Source organism: Armigeres subalbatus, chromosome 1, assembly GCF_024139115.2.
Source record: "Armigeres subalbatus isolate Guangzhou_Male chromosome 1, GZ_Asu_2, whole genome shotgun sequence".
In the NCBI taxonomy this organism is placed as follows: domain Eukaryota; kingdom Metazoa; phylum Arthropoda; class Insecta; order Diptera; family Culicidae; genus Armigeres; species Armigeres subalbatus.
This window is the reverse complement of record NC_085139.1, coordinates 265,946,976-265,963,392: the sequence shown is the minus strand read 5'-3', so window position 1 is coordinate 265,963,392 and position 16,417 is coordinate 265,946,976. Positions and strand designations below refer to the sequence as shown.

Genomic DNA, 16,417 nt, shown 5'->3' with positions numbered 1-16,417 from the left:
ATCAGTATTTTCATATAAATACAAAGAAGCGTTGACTCATCCTTGATCGAATGGTCCAAAAATATTGAAAATCCATCGAGAAACGGCTTAGATATTAAAGTTTAAAGTCTATCATATTTTCGTGACGGTCCCCGATTTTCGCAATCGTAAAGTGTACCCCAATATAGAAAACACAGACGTAGTCCTACGTCAAAAAAGTATTGAAAAAAGATTCAGTTTTAAAACAGTTTTAGAAAAAGTTTTGCCAACTTTCTGCAAAGGATTTCTCGAGTCCTCATAATTGTTACATACGTCGTTATGAAAAATTATGCTTGATTTGTTTTATTATTCAAACTAATAGGAGATCGTCAGTTGCGTTCTAGCAAAAAATCCGCTTGAGGCCCTTCCTAAATATTTTAACAACAGCTACTACACCTGACGGTATAATTGCAATACTTCCATTATCAGGCGACAGGTGGTGTTGCTGTGTGTTTGTATCAATGTAATATTGCATATACACTAGTGACATCTGCTGTTCGATATCGTAAGCTTTTAATGTTCCTTCCACACACACGAGGTGGAGAACAGTCTTGAAGAAATTGAAAGTATACAGCTAGAATTTAGTATGGAGGTACAATGAAATCTCTTTTATTGTTTAGAACTGTAAAACAAGTCGTGGGGACAAAAAATCTAAAAATTATTTGTTGCTTTTTGACCTAGGTTTCATATTGATGCGATGCGTAGTTAATGAGAACGGATGATTTGTCCATACAAGGAAATTCATTTTACTTTAAATGTTGTGGCGCCATCTCGTTCAAACAGCACCTTTGTCTTTGCCTTATTGATGCGTTGTTTAGCGCATCTTTAGGCGAATCCAGCGCACTACTTCCTAAGTTGGGTAAGTTGCCTGCACGGTTAGAAAAAAGTACCTAATATTAAGTACTTTTCACTCAAATCGGGGGTTTAGTTTAGGAACCCAAAATTAGGTTTTTTTTCTTGAAATTAAGTAAAATGTACTTAATATTAAGCAAAATATACTCAATTTTAAATAGAAACTAACCAAAAGTTAGGTAAATTTCACTCAACTTTTGTAAACATGAGATTACTTAACGTTGGGTTCCCACACTTTAATGCCCTTGTTGAGTGGTTTTACTCTTCAGTTTATGATAACAAAGGGAAGAGGGAGGGAGATGCAAGAGAAAAAAAGTACCTAAAATTAGGTACTTTTTTCTAACCGTGTGGTATCTGGAGAAAAATCCAACTTCGGTATAAAAAGCGGTATAAATTTATTCCGGATAGACAATATCTCATCGCGTTTAGAAAATATGCCACTATAAAAAAATTTTAAGAAAAAATACTAGATAATGCTTTGGAACAGATAAAGTTAAAAACCAAAATCATATCAATTATAATTTTAAAATGTTTTAACATAAATCAAGCTGCTTAGCACTCAGAGGGACCTCATGTAAAGAAAGCAATAATTCACATTCACCGCATTCTCAGTCTGTTTGTCTGTTCACTTGGGATGAAAGAAAAACGAGAACGGAGAGACGACCGATGATGGCTTTCTGTGCGCGTGTGGGTGGAAAACGGCTTGGTGTGTACGGCGCTCGATGAACAACGAGCCAGCAGCAGAGCAGTCGAAGTGCGCGTAATATTTCCGGGAGGAGCAGAGCAGCAGCCAGCGAGCGATCGAGTTTCATACTGAGCGAAGTTTGACGGCGACGGTAAAAAGTTTCAAGTTTTCGACAGCGTAATAGCAAAGTAATAATCGCGAACGCGTTCCATTTAATCGGATCTACGAAGTGCGCGAATTATATTTTGGGGATTCTGTCGCCCCCGGTGCGGGTTGTGATTTAAAGCAGGCAAGCCAATGGAGCTGACGCTTGGAGAACAACGATCCCTCGGTTGTGGCAGCAACAGCAGCAGCAGCACCAACAACAACAGCATCGAAGTCGGCTACGCCAAGATGGACTCCACCACCAAAGCCGCAGCAGAAGTAGGCGAGCAGCGCTGCTGCTAGCTGGCTGAATCAAGCGAGAGAACCGCGCACAGAAAGGCAGTCTTTCTCCAAAGGGGAAAAAAAAGTTTAAAGCGAAAATCTTTGTCCGTGGAAAATTTAGTGCATAGTGGGATCAGTTCGGAGCGAAATAGTGGTAATTTGAATTTTTGATTTTTGGTGTCCATTTTGCATTAATCGAGAAGCCCGGATTACGGGTAGTGATTCCCGGATTGGTTTTTCGTGTTGGGTGAAGGCGACGGTCGTCTTCGTGGCGGCCATGTTTTTTCACTCGATTGTAGACGACGACGACGATTCGGGTTTTGTGTATGGGTTTAGAAGAGGTGTGGAAGCGAGGGGTGGAACAAGGAGGGGTCGGTTGCTGTGTTGGTGTGTGCGAGGGGGTGGTGAGTGGCGAAGTCTGCAGCGAAACCAGCGCGATGCGGGAAAACCAAGAGCGAGAGAAAGACCCCGAAGAGTGGGAGAGGAATGAACTCGTTGAAGGGGTTTTTGTGTGGAGAAAGGTGGAAAGCGGGGAGTACCAGAATCAACGTGTGAAGAAAATGGGAAGAAGGAGACGACGATGACACAACGATTGTGTTGTGTTGGTGAAGTTTTGAGCGGATGGGAAGAGAGTCGTACACTGAATTAAAACGTATTCGTTTTGATCGTAATTTTGTTGTCTAATTTGCAAAACTATTTTTATTTTAATTTTATCAAGAAGGCCTATTCCGGAGAAATAATGAAAATAAACTTTATTTTTCTTGTTAGCATTTAGAAGTTTTTGCTGCTTGAAATGTCATAAACCTGTTTAACCTGATACATTTTCTTTGAAGGACATTTGCTTAATGTTTACGTTTTGGATGTAGGCCCTTTTACAAATGTTAAGCGAAAAACTGCATATAAAATAGCCGATGAGAAATCAGTATTATGGTTTTAAAACTGGATGCGATGGAATATGCTTTGCGTAACAACGAGGAGATGCTACCGTTTCTTTACCCCAATGAAAAGATGATAACGGTGCATATGTCCGTAGCTGGAGCAAACATCCGGTAGGGGAACTGGGGGTAAGATGCCCACGTTAAGAAAAATGCCGATTTTATCAATAAAAACCACCACTACAAGTTTTATTCAGTGCAAACCGAAGAACAACATATCTGTTACTGACCAACGATCACACCTAACTCATTTCACAGTATTCGGTAAATTTTACCGAAATCTCAACAACAGATCTGTTCGGTAATTATTTTACAATTTTTTGTAATTTTTTCCATTGTTGAACTATCAAAATCACCAAAAATCAGTAAAATTTTTTACCAAACAGTTCTGCTGTTGAAATTTCGGTAAAAATTTACCAAATTCGGCGATTTATTGTAAGTGCTATAGCAGTTATCAAATAAAACATTTTAGTACGAAGAAATTTAATTTAGAAAAAGCAGCCGAAAAAAGTTAGTGTGTACTAACCCTGGTGGGGGCATCCATCAATAATTCTCGCTTAACTTTTCAAAAGGACCTAAGTAACTTTTTTTTTCATTCAATTAATTTGAGTACTGCAATTAAAAGCTTTCATATTTTTCTGTTGCGCTATTCACATTAATTCATGAAAAAAATGTTACTTAGGTCCTTTTGAAAAGTTAAGCGAGAATTCAGCTGTTGGTCGACGGTATAGTAGCAGTGCCTTTCTCTGCTTTGTTCTCTCCAAGGCAGCTCAGTAAGTTGCGACGAAACGGACGCATGGAGAAAACAGAACTGCACAACAAAAATCCTATTCGACTAGATGCTGATGTCCTATTAGAAATTTAGAGACAGTACTCGTCGATAGAAAACCCTTCCGCAAGCGATGGCATATGAGCAAATCAAACCACCTTCCTTTTGCCAGTGGAGGGATATCAGCTTCTACACGGATACTATTCCCTCCCTCTTCATACGGGAGCTATTGGCAGAAGGAAGGTCGCGAGATTTATACCATCACAAATATTGCCCTCCGCTCGCTTTCAAATCAACTTCTATAAAACGTTCTTCATGCCTGCCGTATTCTAACGGAACTAGAAAATCTATACTCGCGCCTCTAATTCTATCATGAACATGTACGTCTAAGTTGATTTTGAAAACATGCGAGGTAAGACAGGCCAGTAGTTGCGTTGAAACGCGCATTGTTTTATTGTTTCATACCTGGAACCAAACGCCACAGCAATATAATTTAATGCGTGCAGGACCCAACTGAATCTGCAGTGCGTAACAGCTTACATAAATCATCTGTTATGGTATCATGAGTAACCTACCTTCTATCGACATCGGAAGTTCGGGGCTCTATAAAATCGTTTAGGACCAATTTCGTCGACGATTTTGCATGGAACACAAGAAACGCGAGTAAGCAATGTATGGCTTATGGTTATATAAAGACTAAGACATTTTTTATTGTAAGTGAGACGTCGGTTTTCTGTTCTGCTACGATGCACCACTGGATTCTCGGCATTCGTTGCTTCGTTTCAACTTTTGATTTTACATTAGATCTCTGATGTTATTTTCTAAATTTTTGAAAGTATAAGAGTTAGTCAAATTTGAACAATGAAGCCATCATTTTCATGCAGTGTATCTTTTCGCAATCGTCTAGTATTCGTACCGCATGCCTACTTTGCTGTGGTATTTGTAAGCGGGAACTTACTCCTAGTTCATTTCTTCCAATTCATGCCAATGTTCTCTGGCTCTCCCATTTTCACCCTTTATCGTGTGTACCCCGATTCGACCAGACAAGAGCCAAGTCAGTCATCCAGCCAGCCAGCCACAGTGTTCTATCAGCTTTCCGCTGGTAATCGTTCTTTGCGTTCCTCGAATCTTCCCGTAGAACTTGCAAGGAGAAGTCCAGAGAAACCGGAGCAGACGCAGCGCAGACGGGCGGCAGCAAGGTGTGTGGAACACAAGAATGAAGATTCATCTCACCGCTTGATCTTGAATTGAAACCGAAGCGAAAATATGTGCAATTTGCGTATATGTTTACGGATTCAGACAGCAATCGTCAGCGATGAGGAATCCACTGATTGGGTTGGGAGTTGTGCGCGACGGCATCAATGGAAGGAAGGGCCGAACGTGAGCCAGCAGTGGGCGCATTCATATGCTAAGGCATATCGTGAATGAGAAGTGTAGATAAGTGTTGTAAGTGTGGAGGAAAAAAAAGTACGATGAGCAGCAGACAACAGTAGCAGCAGGAGCCAGCACCATCATCAGCAGCGTCACTTCTCGGGGTGAATTTCAAGTTGGAAAATGGACGATTCGGGACGAAGAAGAAAGTGTCCTCTTCATAAAGTGACGATGTGAGGTGGAAAATTTTCAAGTTACAAGGTGACTTCTGCATATTTTACGAATCGATTGCAACTAGTGAATAGATCGCAGTGTGAAAAATTAGGAAATCAACTGAATCGTGATCAAAAACACAACGGAATGAAATCGGTTGTCGACGAATGCGAAAACGATCGAACGCGAAAAGAAGAAAAAAGGAAAAATCGAAATCGAAGCACCTTCAAAAAAGGTGGCAGGCTTTACCGGAGGGGAGGTGACGGTGCTAGACGGTGAGGGCATGACGAGCGGGGACAGTGAGCAGTGAGGAAAATCCGTCTGTGATTCTCGGTGAATTCTTCGCCCCGTTACAGGCAGGCCACCCATCCGGCAGCTCGCATTACCATACGTATCGGATTTTCTGCTGTTCATCGCCCTTTTAATTCGACGAATGAACGAAACCACGATGGTGATTATGTGTGAGGCAACTCGAGTTTTTCGCAAACCGCTCGCGAATGATAAAATTCTCACTCGCCCATCATCACCGTTGCCGTCGTCATACATATGTAAAAAGTCGACTGGATTCATTTATTCCGTTTCTCTCGTCGTCGCCTGGTTTCCATAAAAGCTGGTTCATTAGTCAGGCCAACTCGCCAGGTCTTCTTGCTGGACGTGATTGAGTTGTTTTCCGATATATTTTTTTTTTGCTGATTTGCCATTAGATATTGAACGACCACCACCGTCGAGTGCGTTTTGATTCGGGTGGTAGCAGGGGTGCCATATTTGCATTCTTTACCGTGACGAGAGTGGACACTAACTAGTGCTCTTTTGGTTTCAGAATATAACGAGCACTTGGGTCATAACAATCAAACTGGACGCACGGCAGAGTAAAAATTTTCTCACACCTGAGACGAACACAAACGAGCAGTTTCGATCAGTGCGCTGGCGAGAGATACGCAGTCAAGTGAACAAACTGAGGTGATGTCGCGTCGTCAAGGACTTTGGGATGTGAAATGTGAGTGCAGGAATATTTGATTGGAAAAGAATGCTGATGATGACGAAGAAAGCCATTTAAACACAGATGCAGCCGAGTTCTAGAAGAAATTCGTTTTGACGCATCGTACACACACTCGCGCACGCACCACCGTTGAATGTGGTAAACAAGCAGTGCGAGACAATGGCCAGTTCAGCCAGGGAGCAGTGAACGGATTGCATAAATACTATTAAAAACCCTCACGTCAGCGACGGCGATGATGCTGATGATAATGGCGATGACTGTTGGAAAAAAATATGGAGAAGACATTGCACAAATACGTATGCGTTGGGTCCAGCAATTGTTTGCGTGTTACACCACGGACGAAGAATGAAGTAAAGAATCAGCAATAGCGAGATCCAATCGATGGAGCACAGTGAATGGACGATTTTATGGATGTCATGATGAAACAAAGCAAATTGAAAAGTTTTCCAAACGAAGAACGTTGTGAAACGGTGCTTCGAAATGTCTTCCTGAATATTTCGGACGTGACTGGCTGCCTAATTGAACCGAATAGGAACTGCTTTAGATTTCCAATAAAAGATAAAACAGCTGTTTTGATGGAAAACAAAGCACGGTGACGCAGAACGTATCCTTGATATTTGTTTTGGATGCATATCTGAAGGTTGATCAATTAATCCGAGCAGTGTTAATTGTTTTATCCCTGTTGTGTTTGCATACCACCATCACTGGACGGCCTAGTCGTGTACGTTCGTTAGCGGCCGACAACTTGGACAAGATCGAATTGTTCCGTGCTGTTTATCAATACAGTTTTAATTTAACGAACCAGAGGGCGAAGTCGATGATTCGATTTGCGTATGCATAGCGCATGGAAAATAAAATAATCATCGCAAAACTATGGCACACTTGCTATCAAGAATCTGCATCTCCATAAACTCTGATGAGGTCGTACCCAAGTCGTACATTCGTTGTAGGAATATTCTACCGGAATAAGTGTTGAAAACTGGCCAATTGATGAAATTCTAAAATATCTGTTCTATCAACTATTGATGGTTAAAACATGCAAATAGATTAAACGCAGATTTTCGACGACGTGTAGACATTACGTGATACAATCAGATTCAAAATCGAAGTGCTTAAAATGTTCGTATTCTGATTCACGTTCGAATGCGCTTTGGAAGAAAAGTAGATTCGCATTATTGCTTACGCTACCCGAATTGCATTGTTAGCAATAATACAAATCGGGTTCGTTCGATTGTTCGTAAACAAAGATAGAAATGTATGACTCAAATCCGTTCTGCTGGAATGGCATTGCAAAATTAGAATATTTTGTCATTAAAGTTAAAAAATTGCTACTCGAATCCTAATTAACAATAAGTCTCATAACCATTTTCATATTGAGTCATCAACTTTGATTCACTTATTTGTCTTTTTTGTTCTCCTTCCAGAAATAGTCTACAAATAAACTAACACGATAACACCCGGCCAGGTGGGACAGCCTCAGGCAAACTGCCACCATTAGTAGCGTCCGGCCGGCCATCCGCAGCAGTCGCGGCCGCCGCGTACAGGACGGCTGTCTCGGCGGCAATCCCATCAGCCCGCGCGATAGCATCATCCCGGAGGGTCAGTGCCGTCGTTGGTGGCGGTGGCGCTGCAAGTGGTAGGGCAGGCGGAAGCGCCGGAGCTGGGGTTCGAGGCGGACCCCTCGTGAGGAGCAGTGCCATCGCCAGCGCTAGGAAACGTCGGGTGCTGTTGCGTGCCAAGGTGGCAGCACAGCAGCTCCGATCTACGCGCACTGGCCCGGACACGCGAGCGGCTATTCTCAGCAGTAGACGACGGCGGCGGAGACGGCGACAGCAGCTGCAGCAGCGGCGCGTTACAGACTCGGGCAACCGGAGCAGCAACAGCGGGAGCAACGTCGCAAGCAGCGCCAGTAGCAGCAACAGCAGTCAAAATTCCACTCCAGTTAGCGTAGCTCCCGTATCGAAAATGGTGGTGGCCTCGACCAGCCATGGGAGCAGTACATCGAGTTCGACCCTGTCGGGTCATTCCCGCACTTCGCAGCAGAAGCTGCACCAGGTGGGAGCAATTGGCACCGGAATGACACCAAAGGAGTTGTCGGACAACGACGATCTGGCCACCGGCCTGGTGCTGGACCCGATCCTCGGCTTTCAGACGCACAAGATGAACCTCAAGTATCGACCGCTGCGGGTAAACACCGATCCCGTTAAGGACATTCTGGAGGACTTTATCCGATCGCAAAACTATTCCCGCTGTTACCAGCAGCTGATGAAGGGCAATTGGATCCCGCGGACGGTACTCAACAAGAGCAAGGTCGCGCAGAAGCGATTGGAAGCGCATGTAAGTACTTTTGTCTTTTCTGACAAGATTCAACAATCATTCACCGTGTTCTTCCCATTTTTAGATTTATCGTTACCTTCGGGTGTTCGACCGGAATGCGGGATTCGTGATCGAGGCATGCTATCGCTACTCGCTGGAAGGCCAAAAGGGAGCCAAGATTTGCTCCACCCGCAAGTGGCTCAAGAATGAGAAGATCGAGTGCCTGGTGGGGTGCATTGCGGAGCTGACGGAAAAGGAAGAGGACGCGCTGTTGCAGCCGGGCAAGAACGACTTCTCGGTGATGTACAGCTGCCGGAAGAACTGCGCCCAGCTGTGGTTGGGACCGGCCGCCTACATCAATCACGATTGCCGAGCGAACTGTAAGTTCGTTGCAACGGGGAGGGACACGGCATGCGTCAAAGTACTGCGCGACATCGAGATCGGCGAAGAGATCACCTGCTTTTATGGTGAGGATTTCTTCGGGGATAACAACCGATATTGTGAGTGCGAAACATGCGAACGACGGGGGACCGGAGCGTTTGCCAAAGATAAGAACGGCGAAGAGCAGAGTCCCAACGGAGTGCGATACCGACTGAGAGAAACCGACAATCGACTGAATCGATTGAAAAGCAAAAACAACGCACTGGATCTGTGCAAAAGCAGTATCGGAAAAAGCGAACCTCCGTCCGCGTTGGCAGCCCTAAGCATGAAGGAGCTACGCGAGAAGGGAATGACCAAATACGATGCCGAAATGCTGTTAGCCCAGCAGAAGCCCGCTTCGTTTGAAGCTGTACGAGTGGTTCATCCGGAGCCGGAAACGGATCTGAGCAGTAGCACAACTCCGGCCGAATCGTCCGATGAGAAGAAAGTCAAAGCCAAACAAACTCCGGACGTTTCAGAGAAGATGGCAACTCGCTCTTCCCGTCGATTTCAAACCCCAGTCGAAGAAAAGAGGTCACAGCCTGTCGCCGTAGCCAGTCAACCGGAGGCAACCACAACCGAGGAAGCTTCTACGCCCATTCCACTGAAGGCCACTCGGAGCACCCGACCGCTGCGGGAAAACGGCCGGCGGAGGTACAGCAGCAATAGCAGCATCAACACGGACATATCCAGTGTTCTGTCGTCGAACTCGTCGTTCGTGACGGCTAAGACTTCGGTCCCAACGGCAGCCGAGCGCAAGATGATGCCTCGGTCGCTGAAGATCCCTACCGCGTCCCACGAGGACGTCATCATAATCGACGATGACCACAACAGCAACCACTCTTTCGCATCCAAGAGCAGCTGCAGCACCATCTCGGCCCTATCGTCCAAGGAACATCTTCTACCGCCAAAGAACAACCACAGCACTAGCAACGATAAAAACGTTTTTGTGTTCAATGATCTCCTTGAAAGTAATAATGTAAATGGTTACACCCTAAGAAATCACCACAATCATCATCAGCAGCAACATCCGCCGGATGAACAACGACAGGATCCGGGTTCCTCGCACGCGCCATTGACGGAGGAGCCCGTGGAAAGACCACCCTTAGCCAAGCGACGTTCCATTGCCGCATCGAGACGTTCCACCAATGAATACATCAGCCCTCGCGTGACCCGGCGGAAGCAGCGTCTGCTGGGGATGCAACTCGTGTCCGTCACCGACGTCGCATCGAAGCCTACGGCACCATCAACCGCAACACTGCCAACAGAATTAGAGAAATCACAAACCCCAACGAAAACGCCAACGGCGGAGAGGGCAGAGCCTACTGCCACGGATCTCACTTCGACCAGTGGCGGTGGTGACGGATGCGGGACCGGAACCAGCGGCGGAAGCGGCACCAGCGACAGCTCCAACAGGGGCAACCGACGGAAGCAGAAACTGCAGACTCGGATTGTGCCGCCGGACGAGCTGGTGGCTCTGCAGCGGCAAGCGGCCGAACTGGAGCGAATCGCCCGGACGTCGCTGGGGCGGGTCCCGCGGCGGCTCGTTCTCGACGACGACGGCGGCGCGAACGGTGGCGAGGATGAGGACGATGTGATTCTGTCGAAAGTAACCAATTGTGATGATACTAATGATAAGTTGTTAAGAAGTAGAAACCGAAATGAAGATGTTATCGTTCTAAGCAGCGGCAGCAGCAGCAGTAGCAGTAGTAGTGATAGTAATAGTGGTAAAACTAGTAGTAGGATCAATGGTAGTAGCGCTAGTGTTAGTAATGGCAACAGTGATCGTGTGGGGACTGAGCCACTGGCTTCTAAAACGGTGATCGGGTCGCGCAAGCGGAAGGTATCCAAAAGTGTCAGTGAATCGGAGAGCAGTTCCAGCTGGGAGAACAAGGTTCCATCGGAACAACGCGGCGGAGAATCCTGTCTGAGCCACATCCCGAACCCGGAAGCGCTGTTGAAAACGCCGGAAAGACGTTTGAAGTTGACGCTTCGCATGAAACGTAGTCCGGTAATCGACGAGATTATCGAATCAGGTACTAACTTGAGTGATGAAACGTGCAGCACCAACACGTACAAGCCTGAGTACGAGATCTTGCGTGTCGAAGGAATCGCCGATGTGAGTGACAAAGACGAAGAGGAAGTTGGTGAGGAAAGGGATGAGGAGGATGACGATGATGATGATGAGCTGGACGACGAGTTGACATACAGCAGCAGTTGTAGCAGTAGACTGTCGCAAAAGCGCAAGAAACGCCACAAATCGAAGGAAGCCCGAAGGCACCGCAAGAGGGTTAGGCGAGAACTCCGCCGCCATAATCATCATCATCACCACCATCACCATCTTCAGCCGCAGCAGCAGCACCACCACCATCATCAGCAACAGCAGCCGACATTTCCGCCCCAGCACCAATCGGTTATTCTGCAACCGTCGGCGCTAGGACCGGTTACGGCTGCTGTTACTGCGGCCGCTGCTGCTGCTGCGGCGGCTGCCTCGGCCAACCAAGTCACCCCTTCCAAACGATCGCCGATTGCATTTCCTGCGCCCACTAAAAGGCTGCGACTGATCTTCGGCAACGAAACTCGTACAATCGACATTCCACCGACCGCAAAAATATCAGCTTCGTCGTCTCCTTCCACGTCGAGCTCCTCACTGCCATTGTCGCCGGTGGTCAGTTTAACGCCAAATAGTCAAGGTTCCACTCCGAGCAGCGCCAGCGCCTCTTCGGGCATAATCGTCAACAACACGCCGGGTGTGATTGTCAGCCCTACACGCTCCCTCGGAACGCAATTTCCCGCTTTCAATGGGTACAATGTGAGCACCTTCACCAGATCTCCGCAATCCCTGCCCCAAAACCAACAGCCCCAACAGCAATCCCAGCTGCTATTCACCAACGCCCTCAACCCCATCTCCTTCCTCCAAAACAACCAGCTCACCCAGAATCAATTCCAGCACCACTCCCATCCCCACCACCATCACCAGAACCTATTCCAGTTCCAGACACAATCCACCCCGCTATCCCTTCTGTCCCATTCCTCGGACTTGACACAGCAGCAACAACAGCCCGCCCAGCAACACAACGTTATCCAACACACGGCTCAGTTGCAACAGCAACCCGCACTTCACCTAACCTCATCAACGCTCCAGAACCATCATCGGTTCGGTGAGATCAGCCTCAACAACCACCACCTCCATCACCATCATCAGCATCCACACCACCACCATCCGCTGGCGGCCACGGCTGCTGTCTCCAGCAGTGGCAACACGCCAACCAAATGCAGCCCGTATCAGCAGCTGACGGCGCTGACCACGGCGCAACCGGGCGTTGCAACGTTCAACTGACCGCTGGGGATGGGCGGTGGGCAGCGGTAGGAGGAGACGACGAAGCAGCTGGTGCGATGGCTTGTGGGCGATCGGCGCCGCGTTGAACGGGAACGATAGAGACCGGGGGAACGGGGGGTTGCGCACAGGTCGAATGGTTTGTGAACAGAACGGGAAGTTTGGTTTGTTTTTGTTCATTTTGGTAAAATTGTCATCCCGGTTTGTAGTTGTTTGCTTCAAATCTTTGCAATTTCTCGTTTTAGAGTCAAAAGAAATAAAAATCTTCAGCGTTATGTAGAAAAGAAACAGCTTTCCTAAATATTCAACGTGATTTGAATCCAAATAGTTCCTTCTTGCAAAACATTTCCACGCTCAAATTAGTTCTTCTAGGATTTAAATCCTCAAATCTCAAGAATTCCTCTCGGAATCCTTAAGAGATTTCATCAGAAACCCTTTAAATTACAAAAATTGCTTCTAGGAAGTACAACTGCGTTGTTTTTAATATTCAACTTGAGTATGAAGTTCTGTCACCAAACCATTCGATTCTTCCTTCCACTTCCGAAGTCGAAGGGCGATGATTCCCCATAGCAAATTTCCAATCGGACAATTCGCCGCTTTTTACAGGTCTCGCGAGGCATCGGAGTTTTCTACGAGTTCTGTTTAACACAAGCAGCTGCAGCTAGCCAACAGTTTTGGTGTGTCGAGTAAACCAGCGAACGACGAAAGCCGGAAAAATCCCTTCTACGCGATCACTTTGCCTCCGCATCCGCATTCGTTTCATTGTATGAACAATAATAAGGAAACTTTTCTTTATTTTCGAAACAAAATTGTTATGGTTTCATTTGGAAACCGCTCATAATGTCCTAAAAGCGCGTCCGTACACGCAGTAACTATTAAATTTTAGTTTTCAAAATTTAAGCAAAATTAGAAAGAGCGGAAATTAAATTATTAGATCGATAGCTCCGCCCCCCACCCCAATTATAGACTAATGTATGTAAATGTATGTGTATTGGTACGCCTGGGCGTACGCGAGAGGTTAAGCTTAATTAGTTGTCATTTATAGAATTATAATTTAAACGCAAAAAAAAGTACATTTATAAGCCGAAAATGTAAAACAAACAAACAAAACAGCATCCAACAAACAAGCGAATGTGTTCTGAACCCTCTCCCTTTTATCCCCGACTAGTTGTGTACAGTAGGACTTTCTATAGTTACGTAGTTTTACTCGTAGACGTCAAGCCACCGATTTTTTTGTCCGTTCTCCGTCGCGCGTTTTTATTTAGGTTTCGTATTCCTCTTTTTTTTACTGTTTCAATTATCTATTGTTTTTGTTTCTTTGTATCGCCATTAGTTGTCCCTATAATAGTGTTATTTTTTGTTAATTTCCTAACTTACACAACCATAAGATAGCATCTATGCATTTAATGTCGTCTTCGTAGGCGTCGGAAGCTCGAAACCAGCGTGCAATGATTAGACAGTTTACAAATCGAATGCTTACACACATTCAAATAATCAATTTTCCATACACTCTGCAACGTGTTCGGTCATTTGTTCTTGATGTCATTAAAAATGTGGTAATAGATAGGAGTGACAAGCTTCTTCTCTTTTCACATTTTCCTATCTCGTGGACAACTTTTCTATTCTAACTGAAATGCATCTGCGTGACTACAATTCTAGACCAACATTTGAAAAGGGTGTAACAGCCAAAACTTATTCCTTCTGATTCTTTGTCCACATATAAAGCTATATATGTAGACGAAGAATCAAAAGGAATAAATTTTGGCTGTAACGCCCTTTTCAAATGTTGGTCTAAAATTTATCTTGTTCTGTGAAATCGTCCATACCACTCTCTTCTTGATTTTTTGATAACTCATTCAATGAGGGTCTTATGTAAATCCCACAATGTAAAGTATTCATATTCATTTTTCTATAAAATGACTCAACTCATCAGATTCGGCAGTGCCAAACACGTAGCAAAGTGTGTAGAAAGTAGGAAAGTTGGAGTTCATTTTTTTACTTCTATCGAACACTTCTATAAAGTCCAAAATTGTAACTCGATTCCAGAATCACGAAAAAAGGGCGGATCAGTAAAATTCGAACGCATCATCATCCTATCTCAAACTTGATATAAGCCACGTAATCAATCTTCGAGTTCGGAATAAAGAAATTCAACCTAGAACTGCCACTAAATTATAAATAAAACACACAACCATAAGTTAATATTATCGAGAACATACGGAACGGGAATAAATGTGACAGAGGGATGATGCATTTTAATGATAATCTCGTGCAAGATTAATCGCAACATTATACATACACTGTAAAAAAGTATATAAATATGAACATTAAACATGTATGAACAATATAAAATACGCCCCTCTCCCATTAGATAGGTCTGTATAAATATGAAAATGTTGGAGAGACTTGATCTGCTGCAGAACATAAGTACTGTTAAATTTGTGTTATATAAAACGCGTGGAATCGCAGCAGTAATGTCGATTTTCGATTGATTGATCCGCCCGAAATCCTGATTCCACTCCAACACGTCAACCTCATGCACATCTTCATCTATCCAAAACACAGTACCGAGTCGATAGAATCGTTCTTAAAAATCAATTCCGAGATGGTGAGAATGTTCTATAAAATTGTAAAAAAAAGTAAAAGTTAAAAGCTACGCGTTAGATGTTAGTAGATTAGAACACACACACAGCACTAACATACATAATTTTGTGATAAATGATAAATGAAATATTACAACGGTGAAACCCAAGTAAGGATGAACAAAAAATGCAAAAAAGAATAGTGACTTAGTAATAACTGAACTGCGTGGCGCCGCACACATTGCGTGGCTATCACCCCACAAACACACACACACCCTCTGTATTTAGACGACGTTAGCGCACGCAGCAAAACACCGAAGGGGCAGATAAAATTCATTTCTTTGAATTTGTAATAAAAAATTAAATAACTCTAAAAAAGTACATAGATGAAAGCAAACATACAACAAGCAGGTCTGTAGTATAGCGAGCGAAACAATAGAAGATGAAAGCGCTGACTGTAGAGAGAAAGAGAGAGTGATAGGAAAGTAAACAGTAAATAAAACAGATAAGAAAAAAGAAACAAAAAGTATGCTATAAATAGTAAGGATGAAAAAAATAAAAACAGAAACTAGTACTAAACAAAAAACTACTGAAAACTATATATATTAAATAATGCAAATAATAAGAGAAAATCTTTTCCAAAACAAACTAGCTTCGATTTAATGCGAAATGCTTGATTTGATGATGCCCGTGCGTGTAATATCACAAGCTCCATATCCACCAAACAGAAAGATCCTTCCGAGTGCGACTCGTTACTTGCCCTGGTGGACAACGAGAAAACCATCTGTCGCACTTTGGTACCGTCAAACGGAGTGTCTTGCAACACTTGCATTTTGTACTGGTTTATCAGGGTGTCGACTACCTGGAAAAACCTGGAAAGTCAGGGAATTTCATTTTGCACCTGGAATGTCAGGGAAAGTCAGGGAATTTTGATTGAGGTCAGGGAAAACACGAAACCCAATATACTAAGGACATTTATGACAATGAAAATCTACTAATTTTAACGTCGGATCAGAATTAATATAGCGTTTTAGCTGGTCATCAGATTGCATAGCCGATAAACAATCGCCAGAGGCAGTTACAGTCGACAACTACTTCCTCTATCAAGCTCGGCATCATCTCCAAACAAGATTCTGTAGGTAATGTTTTAAAAACCATCCAAACCGTCCATTTAATGATGGGCTTATAAAGTCATTGGTCGATCCTCAAGTCCTTAGGAGGTCAAAATAATGATCATGTAGAGAGAATGATAGTGGATAAAAGCATCATATGGTCTACCTCATAGACGTAGGTGGCGACGGTCTCAATTAAACCGTGATTAAACATTACTAGATACTCCATAATCATGATCGGATGCAAGAGGAGAATAATAATACTGTCCAATGAGCAGCTCGTAGTAACTCGAAGTTATTCCCATCCCTAACATGTCCATTTGTTGACAATAAGAACGGGACGGAACGCAGGACGGGAACAACTTTGAGTTATTTCGAGCG

General features: G+C 44.3%; 1 protein-coding gene across 4 annotated transcripts; it reads left to right on the top strand.

The window, feature by feature from the left end:
* Positions 1-1,608: 1,608 nt before the first annotated feature.
* Positions 1,609-12,934, top strand: LOC134207362 (histone-lysine N-methyltransferase Suv4-20). 4 transcript variants are annotated; one of them, XM_062683079.1, is made up of 3 exons: positions 1,609-2,135; positions 7,694-8,606; positions 8,671-12,934. In XM_062683079.1, the coding sequence occupies exons 2-3, from the start codon at positions 8,235-8,237 to the stop codon at positions 12,343-12,345; spliced, it is 4,047 nt and encodes a 1,348-aa protein (XP_062539063.1). In that variant the 5' UTR covers positions 1,609-2,135; positions 7,694-8,234; the 3' UTR covers positions 12,346-12,934. The 4 variants fall into 4 exon arrangements, with proteins under 4 accessions (XP_062539063.1, XP_062539065.1, XP_062539067.1 ...); XM_062683081.1 differs by lacking the exon at positions 1,609-2,135 and adding an exon at positions 4,734-4,884; XM_062683083.1 differs by lacking the exon at positions 1,609-2,135 and adding an exon at positions 5,166-5,317.
* Positions 12,935-16,417: the final 3,483 nt, after the last annotated feature.

Excerpts from the sequence above, each read along its gene's own strand:
- LOC134207362 (XM_062683079.1), top strand. The coding sequence starts at position 8,235 with ATGGTGGTGGCCTCGACCAGCCATGGGAGCAGTACATCGAGTTCGACC. Across the intron at positions 8,607-8,670 it reads AGAAGCGATTGGAAGCGCAT|ATTTATCGTTACCTTCGGGT; the intron begins GTAAGTACTTTT and ends TCCCATTTTTAG.